The sequence below is a fragment of the Stylophora pistillata genome, chromosome 3, assembly GCF_964205215.1.
Source record: "Stylophora pistillata chromosome 3, jaStyPist1.2, whole genome shotgun sequence".
In the NCBI taxonomy this organism is placed as follows: domain Eukaryota; kingdom Metazoa; phylum Cnidaria; class Anthozoa; order Scleractinia; family Pocilloporidae; genus Stylophora; species Stylophora pistillata.
In genome coordinates this window covers 42,713,151-42,740,387 of record NC_142521.1, presented here as the reverse complement: position 1 = coordinate 42,740,387, position 27,237 = coordinate 42,713,151, and the positions used below count along the sequence as shown (strand labels likewise).

At 38.0% G+C, this 27,237-nt stretch overlaps 1 protein-coding gene, 1 long non-coding RNA gene and 1 pseudogene across 3 annotated transcripts in view; 2 read left to right on the top strand and 1 right to left on the bottom strand.

The window, feature by feature from the left end:
- Nucleotides 1–5,569: 5,569 nt before the first annotated feature.
- Nucleotides 5,570–8,117, bottom strand: LOC148736196 (uncharacterized). The gene is made up of 2 exons (XR_015999138.1): nt 7,889–8,117; nt 5,570–6,403 (listed from the first exon to the last, which is right to left on the bottom strand). It is a non-coding gene; the product is annotated as an uncharacterized LOC148736196 (long non-coding RNA).
- An 813-nt stretch (nt 8,118–8,930) lies between these two features.
- LOC148736195 (histamine H2 receptor-like) lies at nt 8,931–15,911 on the top strand (annotated as a pseudogene). The gene is made up of 2 exons (XR_015999137.1): nt 8,931–10,037; nt 10,153–15,911. The product of XR_015999137.1 is annotated as a histamine H2 receptor-like (transcript).
- A 3,658-nt stretch (nt 15,912–19,569) lies between these two features.
- LOC111331748 (nuclear pore membrane glycoprotein 210) overlaps nt 19,570–27,237 on the top strand; it is a 28,374-nt gene continuing 20,706 nt past the window's right edge. The window contains exons 1-11 of the mRNA XM_088754932.1: nt 19,570–19,776; nt 19,889–19,953; nt 20,678–20,764; nt 21,891–22,022; nt 23,269–23,362; nt 23,744–23,807; nt 24,302–24,388; nt 25,065–25,197; nt 25,569–25,697; nt 26,070–26,138; nt 26,537–26,643. Of these exons, the coding sequence (XP_088611058.1) occupies nt 19,598–19,776; nt 19,889–19,953; nt 20,678–20,764; nt 21,891–22,022; nt 23,269–23,362; nt 23,744–23,807; nt 24,302–24,388; nt 25,065–25,197; nt 25,569–25,697; nt 26,070–26,138; nt 26,537–26,643 (1,146 nt within the window). The 5' untranslated portion in view covers nt 19,570–19,597. The remainder of the gene's footprint in view (nt 19,777–19,888; nt 19,954–20,677; nt 20,765–21,890; nt 22,023–23,268; nt 23,363–23,743; nt 23,808–24,301; nt 24,389–25,064; nt 25,198–25,568; nt 25,698–26,069; nt 26,139–26,536; nt 26,644–27,237) is intronic.

Here is a 27,237-nt window from a genome sequence, read left to right as displayed (position 1 = left end):
CACGAGCGTGCGTTGGATATGAGATGATAAGATAGCCAACGAGGCGCTACGAGCCTCGTTGGCTATAATCATCTCATACCCAACAAACACGAGTGGAATAATTGTTTTATTAAAAACGTTAAATTAAATTATTCAATTTCATTCAATTTTTTAGCTCCCTTTTAATTTTAAACTGACGCGTGCGCTAACCATATTTGTAGATTATGGTATATTGGCTCATATACCATAATGGCTAAGCCAATAAAAAGTCTTGAACCGCATTATCCAATGATCCAGTTTTTAATAATCAACAATGTACACCTCCGAGCGAGTGGATAATGTGAAAAACAAAATAGCGGACGTAAACTCGCAGAAATTGCTTTTAAATGGCTTCCTTTTAATTTTGTTCAGATCACTTCGTGTGTATATACTAAAACAATCATTCCTTTCAATCTCGGGGGATAGTGGCTTTCGGGAATATTTAGCCAGTATTCGCCTAGATTTCAAAGAATAATTGTTAATTGTATTCATCAATTTTACGTTGCAACGCATCCACTTGGGACAGATTCGCGGAAAATTCAAATTTTCGTTGAATGGCGTTTATTGTTGGGTTTCAGGTGACGTCACAAGCTTTGCTGAAGTTAGTGTCCGCCATGTTGGTGTCCCTCGAGCGTCAAATTTATGAATAATTAGTCGATTTCTATAGTGAAGCCCTCTCTCTTATCGCCGTATTATTTCGCCAACTACATGAATATCCAGGAAGAAAAAAGCGATAAAAGTATCTGGCATTCATCTTAAGGTATCCCAGTGCTCTCTGAGTATGCCGAAAGCTTAGAGAGTTGGAAGGAAAGATGTTTGCAAAAGATCTCTGTCATTGGGGTTGACCCTACAAGCATACCAGCCGAGAAGTTCAGTCCAAAATGCTTGCCTCCGGTAGAAGCGTCGGACTTGCTGAGTTACCTCGTTCTTGAGACCAGCTTCTACACTAAGAAGCAGTTCAAGGCGTTCAAGAGTCTAGAGGCGTTTAATCAAATGGTGTCGGGATTTGTAACCTCAGTTGTAGGCAAAGTAATCGCCGGCAAGTATGCCGTGAGAGCACGAGTTTGGCATTCACAGCATATGAATGATCCTTTAGTGAACATTTGGGTCATTTCCGAAAACGATGGGACTATTTTGTCAGCCCATTGCTTGGGATGCAAAGCTGGACTGGCTGAGTCATGCCCACATATCGCGAGTGTTTTATTTATGTTAGAGGCAACTACTGGAATTCATGGCAAGGTCGCTGGGTGTCACGAAAACTCAGACACCGAAAACTCAGGTCCCTCGAAGTGTTCTCCAAGCTTCCGAAGTGCTCCATAATTCGATAGTGCATAGCATAAAGCATGAACCAATTTTTTTATAATATAACCGGTGGAATAATGCAACAAATCCGACGCGAAAGACGGACAACAATATCAAGAGTGATTCTTCAGTGAGGCGAATCGTGACGGCGCTGATGCCGAGTCTTCTTTCGCGTTGTTTTTCTCTTTCTGCCTCATTTAAGAACTCTAGCCCAAGGGTCGCAAAATTGTCTTCGTTTTGGGACTGGTGGGCTGAGTCTCTGTTTGTATCCATTATTATCGCGAAATATTTAAGAATTTTAACAGAGCGACAACAAGGATCTGTGCGACGAAGTACAAAAAGGTAAACAAACTCCCTTTCGGCTCGTCAAAATCACGCCACATTTTAATACTTTGGTGTTGGAGCGAGCGCATTTGATCCCGTTGACTGTGAATGAAAAGTTCAAAATTAACGGGAAAAATGGAGGAAATCTAAGCTAAATGAAGTCTTGTGTCACTCTAAAATGTTTTAATACTCAACCATCGGACGATTTTGCGAAACGTGCAACTTGCGGCCTTGCTTTTGCTGCTTCAGTTGGATGAAGACCCAAAAGGTCAAAATACACGAGGGATTACCAGGAGTGATCATGAGTCGAGTTTATCTCTTGAATTTTCGAGGAGTCTGAGTTCTCGGGGTGTGAGTTTTCGTGACACCCCAAGCTTACTTGCAGTCAGGTAAAATGCTCATGGATTTTGCCGACATAGGTCAATGAAGTGCCGTATGCGAGGGCTAATGACATCGATTTTCCATCGGCTAAGAAGCTCAAAGAAAAGCTCGACCAAAAAATCGAGGATCTACAACAGCCGCAAGCCTCGAACAATACAACAACTTCTAGTATCTCCTGTTCTTCCCCTTGATTTGTGATGATCTTAGGTATAGCGCATTAGATCATATATATAATGAATTTTGCGCTATAGAAATAATAATATTATTAAATTATTATACGAAAAAATCCTTAGTCTATGCTTTCCACTTTTGCTCGAACAGCCAACAACAATGCATAAAACCATCCCTTCTTTCTCACATGAACTCTTCGTTAGATACGGTTTGTTTACGCTCGAGGGACACCGAGATGGCGGATAGTAACCGTTGCTAAGGTATTGGTCACGTGGGTGAAACCCAAGGATAGCTTTCTAAAGTTTGTCAATTTCGTTTTTAAAGATTTAAAGGTCATTCTGGTCAGTTATCAAGCTGTTGTTCAATGTAGAAATGAATTCTTGGTTGATCATAGCGGAGTCGATGTTGTGCTCGGCAGTATCTACTATTAAGTTCGCAACAAGCAAGTTATTTTGATTCAGTTCATTAAGAATGTCTCTAACATCTTTGGCAGCTTTCCCTTGCACTTGAAGCGTCTTGGTGTTTCGGTAGAAGTTAAGTGTTACATTTGATGGCTTTAGGATAACACTAGAGCTGTTGTATGACTTCTTTGTCTTGAAATCGCTGTAGCCATCATCGATCAGCCGCAAAAGTTTTGTATCGACAAAACTTTCAAGCTCTTCAAGGGTTCCATTCCAGCTAAACCTTTGCTAATGAGCGTTGTATGATAAGTGCTGTTCGAATTCAGAGGAATTCTCTTCGTAGTGCAAGTTAGAGGACGGGTCAGAAACGTTTGAGGCGGAGCTCCTGTCAGTGTGTCCATCCGCCATGTTGCTTGTTTTGCTTGTCCCTAGTCTCTTGTAAGGAGCTTAAACAAAGAAGCCCATTATTTCATCGTTTATGCGTACGCTTTTTCCGCTGATCTGGGGTAGTCATGCATGTGAATGGACTATTAAAGCTGGGCTCAGTAACATGCAGCCAAACTGAGTCAAAGCTTGACATTGTAGTGAATTAGCGACCATGCTATGATTGCGTTCAGCTGATGTGAACGAACAAGCTACAAAAATATGAGTAAAAAAATAGGTAACGGTCTCGAATGAAAACAATAAGATGGCAGATAAAATGATAAAAATTTTAAACGCAGCTTGGTCTGAAATTCAAAAGATAAGCGAAACGAGGATAAGAGCCAAGCCAAGTTTTTCCTCTGCCAGTTCTTCCGGCAAAACAGATACAGCGCAGTAAATACAGCAAGTTCTCTACCACCTCTACAAGTTCACTCAGAGACCTTTTAGACAGATTATGTTCCCCTACAGCCTGAATTATACTTAATTATGATCAGCATACAAATTGGCTGCGAAACCAGATACATAGCTTCATCAACTCGCAAATTTCTTGCCATCATAATGAGGACACGACTTTGTGAGCTAGGCAAACCCTCTATATTCAACGTCTCTTTTTTTAACTGGATTGACAGTATTTATTCCCATGTTCGGAGCCCAAGAATAGGGAGAGTTCCATCGTATCGTGTCATTGAATTAAGAAGAATAAGAATTTCAACATCATTTTACCAAAACTCTTGGTAGCCCAATATCCAATCCCTTTCGATCGACTCCCGCCACGTACCTCATGACTTGACCCGATATAGCTACAAGTTTTTCGATTATTTTTTATTCTCAGTTGCTCGAGACGCGAACACATAACTTGACGTCTACTGTTTCAAACATTATTTTTTTTAAGTGTTGATATGGTCTAAAAGTATCGTTCAAGAGAATACTTTGATATCAAAAGAGTACAATTTCAAAATTGTCAACACAAAGCTCACGAAATTTTTTGGCCGTGTATTCTAGTAAACAACAATTTAAGCATGGTAAATCTACACACGGGTCTTGTACTTGCAAAACATTCGTTCGTTTTTCGCTTCTAAGCAGCAGACTCATGTCTTTGAATAACATTTTTTTTGTAAGCTAGCTTCTTGCGTAAGCCGCAAACAAGCCGTAATACTGTTAGTTTACACAAGTGGTTTTGCGTCTTATCCAAGCTGCGGCTTATTTAGAACTGCTAAAAAAAAACCCTGGCCTTACATAAGTCGCGGCTTGTAACAGTAAAAATGCACTGATTAAAGAATGTATGCACGGCCGTGCGTACATAGAGATTTACACCATGGTAACTCTTTAAGAATTAAGTAAGATTTGCGCCTGCGATAACTTATATTTAAAGTAAAAAACCAAACCTTTTAATCTTTTTACAGGCTTATAAACCACGCGAGATGTTGGGAGAACACAAAAAAACTTTGTAAACCACGAGGTACAGCCGAATGGTTTACCGGCAAACGTTTCTCGGCGAGTAGTTTCGGGAATTCTAGACGACTGTTTCTGAAGTTCTTTCAAGTTAACCGCGCGGCGAAAACTAAAGGCTTAAAAATGGAGCAAAAAGGTATTTCAACTGTACTTTAAGTAAAAAATTTAAGGATTTTGGAAAAATAAAATCGTTTCCGTTGCTTTTGGTGTTCAAAGTTCCCTCTTCGTTTCCTCCGAACCAAATTAAAATCTGGGAATTCGCCCCGTGTGGCGCCATTCACAGGACGGGAAGGTGTTTCAGTTTTCTATGGGTATGCAGGCAAATATGCAATAGATTTTTGACCAATCAGAGCGCACGATGTGTCTAAGTTATCAATAACACTCTTTCACTGAACCCACTTACGTCACCAATCACTGATATGTTATGTCTGGAAACAACTGTGGCGATATACATGTAAATAACATAACAATGATACTAATAATTTAGTATTTAAACTCAATGATCTTACATTACTATAAAGAAGAATAGTAATATATCAGTTGATACCTATAAAATGTTTCTCATAACAGTAATAAATAAAATAGAGGAAATAATTAATTGAGAATTAGTTGATATAAAAGCTAGCTACAGTTCCTCATAAAATAAATCAAGAATAAAATTTCCGAAACAAGAATGTTTTTAGGGCAGATTTCAAAGATGAAAGAGATATTGTATTTTTTAACAGAATCCGGTGGACTGTTCCAATACATGTGCGGAGAAAGAAAAGGCACGTTCACCATATGTTACAAAGTTCACAGTAGAGACAGTGAAAAGTAGTTTTGTGGATGAAAGTAGGCTTCGTTGTGGGTGGTATTGTTGTAGGAGAGACGACAAGTAAGCTGGAAAATGACCGTGGATAATCTTGAAAGTGATGAGCAAAACTTTGAATATCATCCGTGACTCAACAAGTAGCCAGTGTAGTTCCCGGACGTAGCAGACATATATCACTGATATCCCGTCTTATATTCGCCTTATCCTTTCACTGGTTTTTTTTTTTTTAAATAATGGTTTTAACCTCGATTTACGTAGGGGGGGTCTTATGAAAGCTGAATAGAGCTAGTTAAAGCTGTACCTTTATTTTGAGTTTTTAAAAAATGGAATTAACCATTTATTGAAGGCGAATTTGAGCAAAAATACTATCCATACAACAACACTTGGGACTCTCAGCGGTCGGTAGATGAAACAATATTTCGATTAACTTCCTTTTTGCTATTTTTGGACTGTAATCAGATTTCTGACCTCTTGAGAGTTGTTACCAGTGCTTTACCATGAGATATAAGAGTAAATTGTATTGACAACGAATTCAGGTAGCTTTGTGTGATCTTGGAAAGATTCAGTTCACTCTACAAATTACACCATTAGTGAACGGCTGACTGACAACTTTGAAGCTGTTGCTGAAATATTTTGCCAGTTGGATCGGCTGTTTGAGTTTCTTCAATTGCTTAGACTGATATTTTGTGACATAAAGTCGAAGGTATGTTATATCCTAAAGAAACATGAATGATTTGCTTCGACCCATAACACTTAATGAAGTAACTATTCCATAATTGTTCATTGTTCCTCCTCCTTCCTTCTTCAGTTCATCGGGTGTCTTCTCAACACAGGCAAGAACTCAATGGCTAACAGCACCATACAGATTACTCCTAATAACACAAGCGACGAGAAATGGAAGTCTCATTCTACATCCGAGTGTATTCCGTGGCTTGTTCTGCTCATCGTTGAATGTCTGGCCATAGTCATCCTTAATGCCATCAGTGCTGCTGTACTCTTGAAGAAGCACCAGCTGCAGCGCAGGGGTACATGCTTGATCATCCACCTGGCGATAGTCGATCTTCTGGTAGGGGCAGTGACAGGTCCTGTGTTTATTAACACGGTAGGAGCTTCCTGTGATCTGTGGGAGGAAACAGTCTGGTCTAAGAAGTACTCTTGGATGAATTATTTGACGATAGCATTGGGGCAGTCCCTTCCTTATTTGTCGCTCTTAAATCTCGCGGTTATTTCATTAGAGCGGGCGCATGCAACCTTTTCCCCTTTCAAGTATCGTGTCGTTAAGAAATGGGTCTATGGAGTTATAGTTGGTGTAACTTGGTTAATGTTTGTGACTGCTGCTATACTGGGGAAAGATATAAGCAGAAAAGGCCGCCATATTATGTATTTTTTATTTTTTGAGGTTCTTCTCTTTGTAATTTCTGTTTCTTACATCTCAATTTTTGTCAAAGTCCGTTTCTGTCATCGTCTCCCAAATCACGGCTCATCAAGTGTAATGGATCGAAAATTAACGAATACGTTGTTTATGGTGACTCTTGCATCCATATTTACTTGGCTTCCATTGATAATTGGACGAAGCTTAAGCAATTTGAACCCCCAGTTACTTAAAAACCTTAACCGGCGATTAGCCGATCACTTGTTCAGAGGTGTGTTGATGTTGTACCTGGCAAATTCGTTAATAAATCCCATAATCTACGCCATGCGGCTGCCAGAATTAAGACAAGGTATAATGAAAATCATATTTCGTCAGACTCCAAACAGTTCAAACCAGGATGATTCTCCTCTCCGTAATCTTTGATTCATCAGTTTTTATTCAGTTGAGACTGTAAGAATTAATCAGCATATGATTCCATACGTTATTTGGATAACAGGTGCCGATAAACTAACAAAGTTCTTAGCGCGAAGAGTGTCTTGGTTAAACAAAAAATCGATCGAAAGTCATTCCTTGAAAGTTTAAGAATTAAAAAAACCTATTGAGGGGGCTCGAGAGTTAGTTTGTATTTGTTAACAATTCGGACATAATGTAACGTGCATTAAGAGAGAAATCAGTCATAACTCACATGCTTTTGTCGTCTTAGTCCAACAAAAAATCTAAATATATTGTGCTGGTTGTGCAGACTAGTGTTTTGCTACGTGTCGATATATATTTTTGAAATAGTCCCCTTGATTTGAAACTTAATTAAATTAAGCACACAAAATAAATAACATCTTGTGTTTTGAATGAAAAGACTCGCGAATTTGTATATTTATAAAACTATACTACAGAAACGAAAGAACGTATCACCGCCTGAAAGGCACATAAGCCCGAGTAGCCCGCATATTTTCCGCCGGCGAGTGTTCCGGATATTCCGATCAAGTATTGAAACCAACTTAATGGCGATTTGAAATATAGCTTGTGATATTTTCAACCTTCGCCAAAAGAGCAATCACAAAGCAAAAGCAAGATTATCGATCAAATACGCTTATTGAAAATGCTCTGGGAATTTTTATCCTTAAGCCACAAAACTAGCCTTGAGCACTATATACCTCGGTACGCTAAAAAAGGTTTTTTTTCTCCTAAATTCCTAAATCCCTTCTTTACCCTGCTGTTTACAAACTGTTGTCTTACCTGTTTAAACCTTGACATCTTAATATCACTGCATATTCTATTTACTGTTCTCCGTTGATCCGAAATGGTGCTGACTAATTAAGAGAACGTATTGATCAATCAAGAGCTCTTCAAGTTGTAGATCATTTCCTTAATTCTCCTGACCGTAATGTTTAATTTAGGGGTGATATCGAGAGGAGAAATTAGATGCTAGTAAATCTCAGGGTTTATAGAGTTGAATTTCAGTAACATAAGTACATGAACTGTTACACTGGTTACATGAGCTCGCATGACATACCACAACATGATTGGCAAGTGGGAAACTCCCTAACTCTGTGATAGGTGCAAGCAAATCCTAATGCTGTGATCTGAGTGGTGCGAGATGCATACCCCAGCGAAGTGATCTGATTGGTGCGAGATACGTACCCTAATGCTGTGATCTGATTAGTGCAAGCAGTATATCACTCATGACGCTAACATATAGGTAATTTTTTAGAACTAATCAATCGATCATTGAGTTATTTATTTTCCACACAATATTTGGTGTTAGCGTGGACAATTCTTGATAAATTTAGTATCAAGTGTTTCCCATTAAATTATCCTCAGTTTTACTTAGTGATAACCTTGTGATGTCATTGGACTTGGATAAGTCACGTCTGGGACTGTGGAAATGAATACAATCTCTTCATAGCTGATATTCATATCCAACTCGCAACACGAGATTGCTTTCATCAAATATCGCAGGGGAATCCTCATTGACAAATGAAAACGGACGATACCAAAGATTGTAACACCTAATTCTGTTCTTCTGTCATAAGACCGAAATTGAAGATTGAAGACGCAGCAGTGTCTAAATGGAAATATGCGTTATTAACCAAGCTTTTTCGGTGAAGATGGCTTGATATTGGCCATGCTCGTTTCTTGCATTTATATGGACCGAGACGAAGTCGAGGTCCATAAAAATGCGAAAAAAGAACGAGGCTATTATCCAGTCATGTTGACCGAACAAGCTTGCTTAATAAAGGATTTGTTATATTGCAAATATATTTCGCTTTAATAAGAAATGATTTTGTTCACTTCGAGAGCCGAGAAAGAAAGCCAACTGTGTTTGTAGCACAACAAATTCAAGAGAGTTTTCTGTTTTCTTTGTTTTAACTATCTTCTGCCGCTTTCTGCGTTTCCATCTCCGAAATTGTCCAAGAATAACGAACGTACTTCTAATTGTATTTTTTTCATGCGCGGGATCAAGGCGGGCAACCCCAAGCGGGCAAGATGGGCCCATCTTGCCGGCTCGAGTAGCCAATCAGAACACAGGATCCGTTTCATCTTGCCCACGGGTGCTGCGAGCGATGTAAAAACACACAACATATTTAGCATTTGATGACAATTTGATTACTCAACAAGTATTACCCATTACATATTTATAAGTACTATCCTTTGATAACGCACTTATGTCACTGATCACTGATATGTTATGTCTGGGAACAGCAATGGCGATAAACACGTAAATAGCTGATATTTATCCCTGATATCCGCCTTTTTTTCGCGTTATGTCGTCACTTGCCTTTTCTTAATCTCAAGTTTACAAAGGAGTATTCCTTTGAAAGCTGACTAGAGCTAGCCATTGTTTATTCTCATAAAAAAATGGCATGAACAATTTATGGAAGGTGAATTTGAGCGAAAACACATTCCTCACAACAGCTCTTGAACTCTCCAAGGAAATGTGGCGTAAACAGTAAACAGCAGCCGGTAGATGAACCAATATTGGGTAAATCAAATAACTTTTTAATTGCTATTTTTGGATTGTATTTAGATTTGTGACCTCTTGAGAGTTGTTATTGAAGTTAGCCTCCTTGACCGTATGCATCAACAACGTATCGTATCTTTTCTTAAGCGTACGATATGATCAACTTGATTTTCTATTTAAAGAAATTTGAAGATTGGGAGCTGACTTTTTATCTCCGGTGAGATATAAGAAGAAACTGTTTTAATGACGAGTTCACTTGGCTTTGTGTGATCTAGGATAGTTCCAGTGTACTCTAGGAATTGTGCCCAGCATTAGTGGACGGTTGACTGAGAACTTTGAAGCTGTTTCTGAAATAGTTTGGCAGCTGGATTGATCGAGTCTTCTCAATCGGCTAGATATTCTGTTTGTCAAATGAAATCGAAGGTATGCTCTATACTAAAGAAACATTTCAAGTGATTTACTTAAACGCTTAAACAAATGTATAACTAACTTCATTCCATAATTATTTATTGATTTTTTTTTTCTCATTCTTCATTAGTAAGTTCATCGGGTGCCTTACCATCACAGGTAAGAACAGAATGGCGAACATCACCATAGAGAGTACTCTTAATAACACGAGAGACGAGAAATGGATGTCATATGCTACATCCGAGTGTATTTCGTGGGTTGTTGTGCTCATCGTTGAATGTCTGGCCATAGTCATCCTTAACGCTGTCAGTGTTGTTGTACTCGTGAAGATGAATCAGCTGGAGCGCAGTGGTACTTGCTTGATCATCCATCTGGCGATAGTTGATTTTCTGGTGGGAGCAGTGGCAGGTCCTGTGTTTATTCAAGTATTAGGGGCTTCTTGTAATTTGTGGGAGAACCAAATATGGTCTGAGAAGCATTCTTGGATGAATGGTTTAGCATTAACATTGAGGCAGTTGTTCCCTTACATGTCGCTTATAAATCTCACGGTTATTTCATTAGAGCGGGTATACGCAACCTTTTTTCCATTCAAAGTATCATGACGTTAAGAAGTGGGTCTACAAAGCTATAATTGATGTAACCTGGGTAATCTCTTTGACTCTCGCGCTGGTGGGAGAAGATGTGAACACAAAAGGCAGCCCCGCTGAGTTTTGGTCGCATCGCCTTTTTTTTGTTCTTCTCCTTTTAGTTATTTCTGTTTCTTACATCTCAATTTTCGTCAAAGTCCGTTCCAGTCCACCGTAGGCCAAATCACAGTGCAGCAGCTGTAAGGGAACAAAAATTAACGATTACATTATCTATGGTGACTTTTGCATCCATTCTTACATGGTTTTCATTGATAATTGAACGAAACATTAACGATTACATTATCTATGGTGACTTTTGCATCCATTCTTACATGGTTTTCATTGATAATTGAACGAAACATTAACGATTACATTATCTATGGTGACTTTTGCATCCATTCTTACATGGTTTTCATTGATAATTGAACGAAACATTAACGATTACATTATCTATGGTGACTTTTGCATCCATTCTTACATGGTTTCCATTGATAATTGAACGAAACATTAACGCTTTTTATCCCCAGTTAAGTAACACGATCTTTACCACTCACGTTCTTAGAACAATGTTGCTGATGTGCCTTGCCAACTCGCTGATAAATCCCATTATCTATGCCGTGCGGTTGCCAGAATTAAGAGAAGGTATAACGAAAATCATATTTCGACGGGCTCCAAACAGTTCAAACCAGGGTGATTCTCCTCTCCGTAATCTTTGATTCATTTTTCAGACAATAAGAATTATTCAGCAGATAATTCTTTCGTCGCATTATCGATACATTATCCGACCAAGAGGTGCTGGTAATCCAAAAAAGTTTCTAGCAGAAGGGTGTCTTGATAAAACATCAAATCTTCAAGCGGTTCTCAAAGGAATTTTGTTATCTAAAGGGAGGATCGATGCAACAATAGGCATGGTTTGAAAGTAGCCTCGTCTGAGAGTCAAACTTAAGGGATGGGCATTTTTTGTACAACGAGTCGGTTGATGTGACACTTGGTGTCAGATATTAAACAAAGACTTGGTCTCTTGGGCCGCGTCGGAGTTAAGAATTAAAATAACGTGTTAAGGGAGGCGATAGGGTTCGGTTTGTGTTTGTTATGAATTTTAATATAATGTAAACTTGCAATAATAATGTGCGTGAATGTTGGGTTGATTCCATTGCAACATTTTGTAGCACCCTAATTCCAATGATTGCAAAGAGGGATATGTTTAGTGCGAGATACATACCCTGAGGCTGCGTTCTGATTGGTACAAGCATCATACCAATCGATACGATAACATAGTGTCATATATATATACATATACACAAAGAGAATCCCTTTTGCGAACTGTCCTTTTTGTTTAACCCTTGATACCATAGAATCTCTGCCTATGTCACTTGATGTCCTCCGTGCATCCCATAAAACAATCAAGAGCTCTTTGAGTTGTAGATCATTTTCTTTATTCATCCGCCATTGATGTTTAATTTAGGGGAGAAATTAAATGCTAATAATCCTTAGATCTGATTATTTAAACAAAGTCTGGGCGTTGTTTAACAAAACCGCGTCCGGAACAATCCTCGATTTAGATAAACCTTTTATCTCAACATTTTTTTAAATTTATGAACAGCATCAAGAGGGCTGAAAGCTAACGGTGGAAGGATATTTATTTAATTACATCAAACCTCTTGTTCAGAAAGCCTAAGGCCCACTGATTGCGTAAAACCGTGCTTTGGGTTAGAGTTAGTGTAAAAACCATCCCTTACGGTTTAAGGGTTTAATCTTGGCAAAATCTCTGTAAACTTGTTCACTTGAGAGGTAATTTCCCTCTTAATGCTGTACCCCTTTTTTCAAAGGACTGAAATACCCTTATATTTAATCAAATATCGTACATTCCAAGGAAGTAGAGGTTGAAAATGGCTCTTAAGAGTCGAAATGGGAAAAAAGGAAGATTGAGCCATAAAGTCGAAGGTCTACATGTTGTAACAGACGAATGAAAGTCTGATTTCGAAAGTTCATAGTCAGAGATTCGGACGTAGGAGGCTTACAAGTCAAAAGTCGTAAATTAGTAGTCCGAAGCCGGAAATCAGAAAATAATACGTCAGTAGTCGGAAATAAAACCCCTAACCCCAAAATCGAATGTCCGAAATCCGAAGTCTATGGTCGGACAATAGGAGTCCGACGCCAGAAGTCGGAAAATCAAAAGTCGATAGTCGGAAATAAAACTCCGAAATCGAATGTTCGAAATCCGAAGTCTGAAGTCGGAAAATTGAAAATCGATGGTCGGAAATAAAACTCCAAACTCAAATGTGTGATATCAGAGGTCGGAATTATTGTCGTAACATTAATTTGTTGGTCGGCGACAAAACCGATAACAATTAAACATCCTAATGATTGAAGGATCATCAAGTCTTGAAACCCGAAGTATAGTCGATAAGAGTCCATTAAAAAAAGGTGGCACAAATGGGAAGTATTTCGGGGATGGGTCGAGTTTGGGTACTGTCAGGATTTTTTTTTATGTTGTTATTTAATTTTTCTTCTTTTATTTGTTTCTTTATAACTTTTGGGATGATTATTTATCGTTTATTTCTCTAAGTAAATATATATTTCAGTACTTTTCACAAGATTTTACTTTTTGACGATCGCAAAACCCACATTAAGACACTGAAGCTTTAAAAACTGCTTCCTTGCTGATGACCAGATCATATACATAGACACTGCAAGATTATGCTACTCCCTCAGTTGTTGACAACATGATGAATAGAGACCGCAACTTTTAAACTGCTTCCTTGTTGACAAACATAAAATGCATAGACACCGCAACTTTGGAATTGATTCCTTGTTGACATACCTATGATGCATTAACACTGCAACTTTTAAACGGCTACCTTTTTGATGCTGAAGCACATGATGCATAAATACTGTAACTGTAAAACTGCTTCCTTTTTGATAAACAAAGAAATGCAAAGACAACACAACTTTTAAAACTGCTTCCTTGTTGACAAACACATACTGCATTGGCACCGCAACTTTTGAACTGCTTCCTTTTTGAGGAACACGATATGCAAACGCCGCAACTTTAAAGCTGTTTCACTGTTGATAAGACACAAAATGCGTGGAGAAAACAACTTTTAAACTTCTTTCATGCTGATGAATACACAGTATGTAGACACTAAAGCTAGCTTCAAGCAGCCGGCTAAAGGTTTGTAAGCGCCACGCAAGGTTTGTTCCTATATACACCATTTCATACTTGATCCAAATTCTGCACTTTGAATCGCGAACCGACTTTTATCAGAAGTTTGGATTTCTCGTCTCAGTTTTATCGTAAGTTTCTTAGACCAGCTGTAATGAAGCATAAAAATTTTACTTAACATTGAGCTATTCAGTCACGTGATTCCCTTTTTTTTAAACAAGAGCCTGAGCTAGACAGGCAACAGAAAGGCCATAGGTCTATAATCAATGACTAACCTAATGAATTTTTATTCTCAACCCTGTGATCCAACTGGTCCTTACTTCAATCCATTCTTACCTGATTAGCTAAGCGGCAACCTTCACATGTAGAACTCTGCTGATTGTTCACCTTAAGCTTCATTACTGTCTTGAATACCAATTTGATTTGACAGAGTGTTTGATTCCAGTATAACAATAACTGCATCTGTAGAATCTGTTCATGACACACTTCTGACACACACTCAAGATGCAAACATTATAAAATCCCTAGTATGACCTGACAATAAAGAGTGCAAGAGCTCTGTGTAGTTTAGCTGGTTGAGCATCTTACAACAAAATCGGTAAATCTGAGGTTTGAATCCTCACAAACTAAGATCTACCCAACTCGTAAAGCAGAAGGTTTGAGTCCTTATCGAAGTTGACCCAGTTTTTTTTTCTTCTTCTTAGTTGACAATGTGGTGCGTAATTTTTTCTGAGAGATAATTTATTCTGGACTGACATGGCATATAAATAATTAGATCTTGTGGCCCCTCTGAAGTTAAGTTCTGGAGGCTGCAGTCGCGCCAAATGTCTTGATTTTTTTATCACTGTTCAGTTGAAAAGGCGATAATCTTCAACCCGGCTAAAGGTGTCTATAATCCTTTGAATTTGAATGTCAAGGATGCTGGAGAAAGATGTAAATTGACTCCCTGCTTGAATATAGACACAGTCCTCTGGTAGTTACAGCCGACAACTGGAATGGGTCTGGCCTCCGGGTTTGAGACCTATCATTTAACGGCTCAGTGCTCGTATCAAAAAAAGAAAGCATAATTAAAAAATAAAAACGATGCAAGCATACCATCGCCGAGGTACCAGAGGGTGAGACGCCCAAGTATGGGAAATCTGCACTGCAACTCTCCTTGGGACGCGAAGATGAAACAAGCACTGAATGGAGACCACGAAACTCTCCACCCACCTGGGATCGCCTTCTATGGGCTGACTACTTGAGGTTCGAATCATCACCAGGGACTCAGATAGTAATGTTTTTTGTCTTTCACTATCCTATATATGGTACCATTTACTTTCATTGTGATCCAACTTGTCCACTGAGAGTGAAACGTCTTTATCTGAAACACGATCCTTCAGCTATAAAACAAAGAGTACTTGAAGTAAATGACATGTGCTAATAGATTTCCATAAAAAAAGTGATATCTTCTAACCTCATTCTTTTACTGTGATAACAATTAAAAAAGAATTTTAAAACATTCCTAACATTACTTCCGTAACATTGCTCAAAGAAAATGTATTTAATGACTTGAATAACTTCATGAATTTTCGATATCTCTGATTTAATCCTTACCTGAACATCGATTAACAGCTCAGCCGCTCTCACTATATCTACAGCTTTGTTGACCGGTCCACTGAGTTCTCTGACTTCAATTGGTCAGGAGTTTGATTCTAGCAAAACAGTAACTGCATCTCTATAACCTGTTGATCACACACTCAAGTAGCAAACAAAATGGAATGCTCGGCATGAGCTATGAATAATAACTGCTCGACTTTTGTATAATTAATCAGGTAGATTATCTGACAGCAAAATCGGTAGATCCGAGGTTTGAATCCTCATATCGACCAGAAATGTTCATTTAACACTTTTACATGTAACATGTAATTTCTTACAAAGCTCGACCCACAGTCTTTCTCGGCTCAGCTGGTAGTGCAATCGATATCGATTTTGCAAAGGCTGAGGTTTGAATCCTCACGTACGTCAGTTTACCAGGTAACTTGTATCGCCACTTTGTTGTATGAAAAGCATTTCAATTTTGTAGTGTTGTATAATAAAATGAGGTTTGAATCCTCACGGACTGAGGTCTACCTAAGTATATTCCTCTTCTTGCCAACTCGTAGAGCAGATGGCAGTTTTAGGGGCTAAGGGTTTGAATTCTTATCGAGGTTGACCCAGTTCTTTTTTTCCTCTCAGCTAATAAACTGATGCGCCATTTCTCTGAGAAACCATTGATTTTGGACTGACATAACATAAAAACAATTAGTTTTTGTGACCCCTCTCAAGTTAAGCTCATGAAGCTTCAGTCGCCATTATTGTCATGAATTTTTATCTCTGTTTAGTTAAGTTAAGGAGATAACCTCCAACCCGGCAAAAGGTTTTTGTATTAGTTTGACTTTGAATGTCAAGGGTGCCGGAGAAAGATGAAAATCGAATCCCAGCTTGAATATAGACATAGTCGTCTGGTGGTTACAGCCGACAACCGAAATGGGTGTGGCCTCCGGGTTTGAGACCTATTTAACGGCTCAGTGCTCGTATAAAAAAAAAATCAAAAGCAAAAATCAAAAACGCAAAAACGAAAACGATACGAGCATATCTTTGCTGAAGTACCAGAGGGTGAGACATCGAGGTATGGGCAATCTGCACTGCACCTCTCCTCGGGACGCGAAAATAAAACAAGCACGGAATGGACCACGAAACTCTCCACCCAGCTGAGATTGCATTCTATGGGCTGACTGCTTGGGGTTCGAATCCTCACAAGGGACTGAAGGCATTTTAATGTTTTTCTTTTTTTTTTCTTTAACTATTCTATATAATAATAAAGGTCTTTATTAAGAAGAATTATTGTGCAAACAGACGAGCAACGATTAACATGAATAGAATGAATAAGGAAAAGGAAAAGGTATTAATTACTATTGAAAAGACATCTATTAATAAAAACTGATTTAAAACGGCTTGTCTGAACCTTAGGTAAAATATAATTATGCGACCTAGTTCTCAACTGCCGTATTCTCTGGGGAGGTAAGAGATCGCTCAACGCAGTGTTGGTGAAAGAGATCCTTTGCATTAATTTCTTATCTCTATTACGACGGATATCCAAGATACTGTGCTGCTTTAAGCAGTAACCCAGCTTATAACACCTTATATATGGTACCGTTTGCTTTCTGAGATCAAACTTGTCCCCTGAGAGTTCAATGACTGAGACACAATCCTTGGGCTGAAAAACAAAGAGTACTTGAAGTAAATGACCTGTACTGATAGACTGGTTCTGAGTCCTTTTATGCATTACATTAACGACGAACTCAGACTTATTCAAAATCGCTCAAAAAAACATTTATGAGAAAAAAGGACGACTATACACCACAGGTAAAGTAATTCAACGTTTATTTATCAATGATTTATGTACATAGTCAGCAATATATCACTATAGGTGAGGCAAACGGTAAATCTGGTACATTCAATGTAAAACAACAGTCGGCTACACAAACAGATTGTATGGGCCCCTTGTGTCAGTCAAACAAGCCCAAGGTTGTTTAAAGTTGTGAACTGTTACTTGTGGAGATCCGATCTGTGATCAGTTCGCGGGAGTTTTACCATGAAAGTTTTGACAAAACTCGTCGAAGTCTCATCTTGGAGCTTAAGAACTGCACGGTGTTTTTAGTTGCCTTTCACGAGCAGTGATTAAGACAGCCAAAAAATGTACTGGTGACATGAAGAATTTCTGGTGAATCTGTACTTTTTCTGTGTCCGAAAGGAAACAATTACCGTTAAAAATCTAAGGGAAACACAGTAAAGGAAACAATCACCGTTAAAAAACCGGTTAGCTCAATGGATAGAGCGCTGGACTGATGTGCGGGAGGTCTAGGGTTCGAGCCCCGGCCGGACCAACACTTAGGGTCTTAAAATAATTGAGAAGAAATTGCTACCTTTCTATAACATCAAGAAATGGTTAGATATTCTAGTCTTCTCGGATAGGGACGAATAAATGGAGGTCCCGTCACCTGCAGGGTTGGGGGTAGGAGACGTTAATTTCCCACGCACGAGATTACTGTGTGATGGATGTCCTCCCCTGGGGTGGGATGGGTGGGTTTACTGGGCCCGCTATAATTGGCGCAAGCTGTTGCGGTGTCCCTGCCGGTCGATAAAGCTAATAAAATAAAAAATAAATAAAACGATCACATCGGCTGAGCTGCGCATGACAGTGAAAATGTTTGTTGGAATTCAACAAGTTTACATTCTAAGGCGTAAAATTTTAGCATACACCAATGATTGTCAAATATTTCAAATTCCACCTCAGCAACATCTTTTTGATCTTCTTTTTCATTTGCATATGAGATAGAATATTTCTCTAATTTGGCCTGGGCAACATGTTTCTTTTGCAAAGAAAGCACCATTTGAACGATGATGTCTGCCAGGGAAATTGGTAGTTCTTAATGAGCTCATTTGCGGTCGTCCTATAGGTAACAGCGATGATGTCTGCCAGGGAAACTGGTAGTTCTTAATGAGCTTATTTGTCCTCGTCCTATAGGTAACAGCGCTCCAAGTCCACATTCGCCAGTTATATGTTCTCAGTAGACTTCTAAAATTTTTTATGGCCTATTCATTTTAAACTAAAACCTCCGTTTGACAGGGACACCACTTTTTAATTTACGTTGAGTTTGTCGATATTCGCTATCTTGATTTTCCCAGATATACTTAGCCATAGTCAGTTAGCGGTTTAAATGCTGAGGTGGCGCGCGAGAAACGAGTATGACAAATTACATATAATTCCAGCGCTGATTGGTTTGTTTGGTTGGGATTTCAAGTTTCTTAATCTGTTGCTTCATGGTAGCTATCGTAGGCAAACCATTTTTTCTCCTGCGATACGATACAATAACTTTATTTATACGCGGTGTTTCCATCATTCAACCAAGGAACTCGACTGTCTACCTATCTACCTAGCTACAATAAAAATAATAAAAATATTTCAAAAACGATTAATGAAGTCACCAACGCTCGCGATGTTTAAGACCAGAGTAAGAAAAATTGGCCGTTCAGACCTCATTGACAATAATAGCAGCTGCCACAAACTATGTAAATCGTGAACACAATCATTTTGTATTATTTCATAGTATTTATTATTATGTTGTTAACAAGTATTTAGCATTTATTTATTAATATTTGTACACTAGTTGTTATCATTCACTTACGTTAGGTGTTCCCAATTAGCTAATCTACAGCTAAAAACATTGACATGTTAATAGAGTTTTCATTTCATTTCATAAAAACTGCTTTTTATGTCATGAAGGCATTGTGTAAATTAAAATATAACTTAAAAAATTGACCCCTGACAGCAGTCCCAGCTCCGTAAGCTAAAATTTCCCAGAAGTAATTCACCTCGATAAAAATCAGTCACGCCGGCGGAAATTTAAGTTTCCCGTGGGTGGACTGTAATCAACGTAAACAAGGAAAAAATATTTTGTTGTTTTTGTAAATATTTATTGTATCAAAAATACGCCCGAATCTAGAAGGTAACAACCTTCTTTACATGCTTTCATCGAAACACAAGTTTCGTTTAATGAGACCGCGTGAAGTAACTCAGTTGTATCGGAACTGATTTCTTTGCGGAAAACAACTCAATTGTAACGCTCATTGAGAACACTCCCTGCTTCCCGATCCCACGTCGCGAAGCATTGTTTGGTACACAAGGTGTTTAACTGCATGAAGTTCACAGTTGAAGTCCGCTGACGCTTATGCCGCACGTGGTTTCTTCGATACTCAAGATGGCGTCGGTGGGGGGTTGCTTTCCTGTCATTTCTCTTCTTCTTGGATTTGCACTCGGAGATGGTGAACACTTGCAAAATACGCTCAACATTCCGCCACGAGTGCTGCTGCCGTATGTCGCCAGTGGATCCGTGCATACAAATTTTTCCTTCAAAGTTCTGCATGGCTGCTTCGTATGGTGAGCTTATGGTACTTGCAAAAACTGCAGTTCGCGCCATTTTTACAGATTTTGACCTATTCCGAAAACTTTCTATCTCTTGTACTCGATATCAATTTTTTTTTTCCCTAAGGACTTCAAGCAGACCCGAGGTTGTTACAGTCCATCCCGTGTACAACAGTGAAGACGAAGTATCAGGTACGTTGAAAATTTCTTCACCGGGAATCTAGAATCTTCAGGCGCGTGGGTATGCTCATTGACCTCAGACAAGTAATGGTTTGTTGAACGCTTGGGCCTCAAGTGAGCGTTATTTGAATTAAGTTAACTATATGACAACATCTACATTTTCTTTACTTTTGTGGGCAAACAAAATAACCTCTTGTTACTTAGGGAGGGGTAGGGCGGGTGAAGAGCTACAATGCATGTCAGCGGCGGAATGGCATAAACGGGACACAAAACGAAAAATTGAATTTTGCGCCATATTTCCCCAACGGACAGTTTTAAAAAGGCAGCTCTTATCCTGTTACACATGACAAACTTAATGTGATAAGAAGTTTTAACTTTTTGTAGAAGGTCCAGATTTCTTCCTTTCAAGAGAAAACCACATCAAATAATTTTTTGTTGTTGTTGCTATTATTTGCCTTTGATAAATTACACTTCAAGAACAAAAAATACTCCTCAATTTAACGAAATATATTTTTTTAAGTAGACATGTTTAAAATTACAACATTCAATAAATAGAAAATTAAAACTTAATTAACCATAACAACATCTAAATGAACAGAAACATTTGTGGTATGCTATTATAAGAAAGTTTCATAAAGCACTTCAGAGTAGGTCTTTTTTTTTCTGAGCAGTTTATATATTCACTTTTTACCTTTTTCATCCATGTTGAGTTTAAAAATATTGTCAAACCAATTAGGAAGAAAATGTTCCAAGGAAGCCATTTTAACAACCCAAGCAAGAGTTGCAACCAGACAAATGACAGAAATATTTGGAGAAGATGAAGGTGATTTCTGTGGTCAATTGAATTTGGATTTAGAATTAATTTTTCTTGTAGTTTAATGCTTTAACTCACAAGATCAGATTGTCAATTCTCCCCTCTCGCTACTACACATTTTTTTGTAAACTAGTTTTGAGAATTTGGTATTTGGTCAAGATAATAACCTCTATGTGCACCTGCTAAGTTTGAGTATTCACATTGACTAATATATGAATATTACAGGGTTTGAGCCAGGCCATCTCATTACACCGATCCTGCCATAAGTTTTAAAATGTTCTGAACGAAAATTATTGAGGGGCCATTTGTCCCCTCCATCGTTTAGAAACACCTGAAAAAATTAAAGTTTTTTAGTACAATGAATTGTTAACAAGCAGAACACAAATTATGAACAACAAAGCCTGCAAAATGTTGAAAATTGTGGTCAAATTATCAAAGTTTCCATTGGAAATTACGACTGACTTAGTAATTTACCTAACTTAGTAACTCATTGCTATATTATTAAATGCGTAAAATTACAGTTCACTTTGCAATTTTCCCTTTGGTTTAGCAACCATGAAAAATGTCCCCCCAAAATTAATCCAGACAAATAAATTGACCCAAAGTAGTCAAATTCTAGCTCAAACCCTGATTATGGGTAGAATTTACATGTTTACCACTTCTGGGAGTTGATCATGACAGGGCTGGACACTAACGGTAGTCCACTAGCCACAGACTAGTAGAAATTCGGTTTTGGCATGTGGTTTTTGGTTTCCACTGGCCAGTTTGGCTTGTAAATGAACTGACATTGTTGTAGTATCTAAGATGTCACCAGCCACTTGGCTAGTAAGTTCAAAAGTTAGTGTCGAGCCCTGCATGAGTTTCAAGAATTTGGTTTCAGATCTTGGTAGTTGAAGGCTTTCAACAGAATCTTATAAAGGTATATCAATGAAATGTGTTCTTTATCTCAAACTGAAATGGTAAATACAAGGAAGTAAGTTTTGATTACATTTGTGGAGCTTGCACAAATTTTTATTTCTCTAAAATTTGGACATTATGGTTTGTCTTTATACTTTTTAGTTTAGTTCAGTAAATGACACTGGCTGTTAATCATTTATTTCTTTGTTTTTGTTGTTTTTTTATTTATCCTTGCTAGTTACTGGTGTAGTTTTGCGAAGTGATGTTTATGTTGATGACATTGCTAAGATTGAAATCATTACTATCACCCGTAAACTTTCACTTGGGGAAGCACCAGCAGTTTGTCATATCCAGGCCTTTGATAAGGAAGGTATGAAGCATTGACTGATATTATGATAAACAACTGCTTTTGTTTTATGGTACTCTGTGCAACCCTTAAACTGCCAGCATTTTAGTAGTCCCTTTCGGTAATTATAAATTAATTTGATACCCAGATTTTTGACAATTGTTGCCAAAGTGGCAGCCTGCCCTTTGAGGGCATACTCATCCTATCAAGCTGTAGCATATTTACTTGAAACAGTTTATGGTCTTATGTCAAAACAAAGTGATAATTTGCATAAATTAAGGTTAATACACCATTCTTGCTTTTTTTTTTCTCCTTGACTGACTGTGCATTGCTGTTTTGAGATGTCCTGTGAACTTCCAAAAATGATCACCAACTACTGACATACAGTGTACAAGTACAAAACTGCCATAGAAGGCAGTCATCAGACCATGTCCATGACTAGCGCAATTGCGACAAACACTTTCTCTCGTGGCTAAAAAGCCCAATTCTAGAACGTCACACACGGCCGCATCCACTGCACACGAAGACACATGCCACTGGAACACACATTGCTTTGTTCATTGCTGCTCTTCTCTTAGCTCTTCTATCATCGGCTTCAGCTTTCAGCCTTTCCTCTCCCGCCTGGAGTGCCAGACTGCACACAGACCTCCAATCCCTCCGATCGGCAGCATGTAGCTCCCAGTTATCTGTTGGCAGGCCAGTGACGAGCACATCTCTCTTGCATACGTCCTTGAAACGCAGCTTAGGTCTGCCAATAGGCCTCGAACCGGATTCCAACTCGCCATACAGCAGATTCTTAGGGATTCGCTCATCCTCCATCCGGTACACGTGACCGAGCCACCTCAATCTGCGCTGTCTTGACCGTACTGCTTATTTTGCAGATATAAATTGTGGCCAGAAGTAAAGTGCATCATGTAATTTTTCAACAAGTGTCCTTCTGGCATTTTTTTTTTTTTTATCAGTAACAAATATTTCATTTCTGGTGATAATTTTATGATTTTTGCTTGTCAGAGGGTGATTTTGACAAACACTGGACATGGAGCTCTACAATGGATTATGAGATAACACTCGAATGAAGGACTAATGCTCGAAATGTCAGCATTTGAACTCTTTATAGCCACCAATATCTATTTATTGATCAACTTGGTTGATAAACCCAACTCCCCCCACCAATGCAGCACCACAGTTTCTTTAGAAACTTATCTCTCTTTGAATTATTTGTGTTGCAGTGAAATTTTATGGTAATTTTTTTAAAAATGTTTTATTCCAGGAAATATGTTTTCCACTCTGGATGGTCTTGAATTTGAATGGGAACGGAAGACAGTTGAGGGAGTTGGTTCAGTCAATGCAAAATCTGTGCTAAGGTAAGTTTCCATTCATTATTACATGTTCTTTCATTTTTTCAATTACTTTGTCAGATTTTTTCTTGTTCCAGTTTTGCCTATGGTGAAGTTGGAAATTAAAGATTGAGCCTGACTTTTAAGGGGGCTGTCACTTACAGTGGTCTCAAAACAAGCCGGCGACCACTGGAGTTCTGCCGGCTACTTGATTGTATGTCGCTGGCTACTCTGGTCGTGACAGACTGCTCGTGACAAACAATCTTGGCGTTATCACAGCCGCCTACTTTTCCAGAGTCAGCTGCCTACTTCAAAACATTTTGAAACCCCTGACTTATGAACTGCATGGTGTTACAGTAGAACTACTGATTTTGTTTTTCCCTGACATTCTGTTTGCTTGCCTGGTAGATTTATACAGTTTGAGTACTCAAGTTATGAAACTTCACCAGAGATATATTATTTGGAAGCAAAGGTAATTTAACAAAATATTAATTTTTTGCTTTCCAGTGTTTTTTTTTAGTAAGTTATGGTCCAATTGGACCAATTTGATTTGAGTTTTCTGTGTGTTATTAACATCAGTATGCAACAAAGGAAGCTATTATTTAAATTGATTTGAAAAAAATCCCATCAAAAAACAAGATAATAAAGCAGAGTAGATGGATACAAAATTGTACATGACCAAATCAAAACAGGGTAAACAATTTTGATTTTAGACAGCTACTGGTAATTTACATGTGAATGAAAGCCTTCTTTCATTGTTACATACAGAAAAATAACATATGAATTAATGAGAGGAAGAAAGTCTACCTTGCTTGAAGATTAACATGTATTTGAATGTTACTTTTATATTCTCTTACCTGAGCTTGAGGATTAGTTTTAATAGTTATCCTTCTAATTCTGATTATAATTTCTGATTACCTTCCTGGTTGTTATAATTTTTATGTTGTTTGTTGTATCGCTGTCCAGGGTTCACATGGAGGTTCCATTGTTATTGAACCTATCAACACTGGAACAGCAATTGTCAAAGCAACACTCAAGGATATATCATTTGCTGTAAGTTGTGTACATGTCACAAATTTGTAAGCACCCTAGGCATGGTTACATATGTGTCAAGGCCTTTCTTCTTGTTTCAAAAAAGATCATGGATTAATTCAACACAGGTAGCCTAAAAAATTTTAGAACAAAAACTTATCTTTCAAATTGGCACTCTTAATCCCCACGGTATCAACTAACGCTTTTCATCCAACTAATTTATTCTTGTTTTTCTCATTACCATGTTCCCACCAATAGCATAGTTCCACTTTCTGCATATTTTCTGCACGTAACCCACAATTCCTCCATTTGCTCTAACCAAGGGCTAACACTGGAAACATCAACTGTGAAACTCTCTATGCAATACCACACTTTATTTAGAAACTTGCCCCCTTCATTCATTCATTAACCTGTTAACAAGTTTGTAGTTTCAATAATTTCTTGGCTAAAATGAACTGTCCTTTGGTGACTGTATTATCTATATTAAGATACTCTTCAGAAGCATTGTTTGTGGTTGTTGCCTTTTGAATTTTGCAGTTATATTGTGCTCTTGTCTATCTTGCCCATTATGCCTCCTGGCATGTAGGGCAGCAACAAAAGCTCTCCACTTCATTGTACATGTGTATAAGTCTGACAAAGTTGATTATGACATCTTGACATAGTTTGAGCATCTTTTAAATACTAATTTTTTTTTCAGAATGTTTCTCCAGCGGAAGCAAGAATTTTAGTTTTAGATAATGTGTTGTTAGTACCTGGGTATGATGTGTATATCCTGGTTAACACATCCATCATGTATAGTGTGCACAGAATGCGAAGAGGAAAGACCACAGGTTTGAGAAATTCCATCTTGTATGATTTACAAAATTTTTTTTTGGAAAATTAAGTATTTGAGTGGGAAAGATGAAGTATCATAAAATTTATGAAACAAGTTTATCAGCATGTTTTTTTTTTTTTTTTTACTAAGTTCATTTTGTTTTGTCTTGTTTTGTTTTGTTTTGTTTTTTTGCAAATCAACCTTAATGGGAAAAAAGGCAGGTCTCTAATTTTTCAAGTTTACACTTTTGCATTCTACCTTGACAAATCTGTCTAATTTTTACCCAGGTATCCTTTTTACCCATCCATCCTCAGACTTTTAGACCAGAATTACTTTAAGCAGCTGGTAAATATTTGTGACTGCTGTTGTTTGGATTTTTCTCTGCAGTGATACCAATGCCATCATCACAATTTGAATTTAAACTGAGCAACACCACAGTAGGGCAGCTGAATGTCAAGAAATCAAGTGTGCTTGGCGTCAAAATTGGATACACCAGAGTTACTCTTGTTGATAAAAGTATCCTTTTACAGCATACAGTGCTGCAAGGTGCCCCCCCACCCTCAATTTGGTCACGACTCAATTCGCAGTTCCTCGCGTACACTGTAATAAGTGTAAAGTTATCAATAGATACCTAGAATTTTTTTCAAACAGTAACAATTTTATTTCTGGCAATCACTTGATGATTTCCAGGCAACTAAATAGAAACTTCTGAATACATACATGTACAGTTGAGTATGGATCCTCGGTATATTTACAGCAAAAGATTCACTTTGTTAGGCCAATTTGTTAGAAGTGCAATTAATATTAGTGCCAATTCAGTAATCCATCATATGTTTTATTTTTATACATTGCTAACCTTTGGTAGAGTTCCCTTAACTTGCCATGCAGATATGCTACACATGCAGGCTGTACATCAACCAGCTGTTGGAGTTCATGTTGTAGATGCAGCTTTCTTAGGTATATGTTTTTTAAGCCATGATCCATGGCAATGATGATATCAGAAACGTCAGCAGTGTCTTTTTCAAACAGTTTATTGTGAAGAATGGGTGCGATGACAGGATATTGTAAAGTGAAATTCTGTCTTGGTCACTCGTGGGAGTTAAAGAGTGAAGCTACAAATGTATCAACAGAAGATCCTATATTCAGCTACCATAGTGCTAGTTGCTAGAAGCTTGACAAAGACTTGCATTGTAACACATGACCGTGTTTGGCAATACAAATGATTAACAGCTTGACCCTACAATTGATATTGACTCTAAATTGGTGACAAAGTGATTCAACTTGGATTTATTATTGTCCTAACCACTACGAAAGACACATCAACTTGAAGTTATTTTTGCTCTCCATTTTCTTAGGTTTCAGTATTGTGCCACACCCAGACTGGGTGTTGCAAGTGGAGATCGAGTATGATGTTACTGTTCACATCTATAGTCAGGACAACCGCAAAGTCTTTATTACTGATGTAAGAATGATTCTGTTGTTGAAAGAGAACAAATTTTTATATTTATTTTATTCTCTCCACAGGACTCAAAACTTTTTTTTTTAAAATTTGTCATTATTTGGAGACCTAAAATAATAAAATGGTTTTGAGAAGTTAAGGTTTGGTTGCGAGAAGAAGGCAAATCAGTTGGCCATAACCCCCTTATGCCCTAACATCAGAATTGATATTCTCCATACTGTTCTCTACAGTATAATTATGCTTCCTAAGGTGCTGACAAGGAGAATTTGTTTAACAATCAACAGCTTTCATTGTTTATTGGTGATCATTTCCCATATTCTCACAACCTTAACTTGTAATTCAAGGGTGATATTGTAAGGAGAAATAAGATGCTACTAACAAAATGTAGTTATTGTTGGGGATTAAAGGGCAAACAAAATGCATCCAATTTACCATTTCAACTTTGTTGATATATCCAAATTATTTCGTAAAAAAAACGCTCTGACGAAGGGCTAACGCTCGAAACGTCAGCTTTTGTAATTGTTACGGTGGCCAATTTACCATTTCAACTTTGTTGATATATCCAAATTATTTCGTTACCCCTTCCAATGCAGCCCC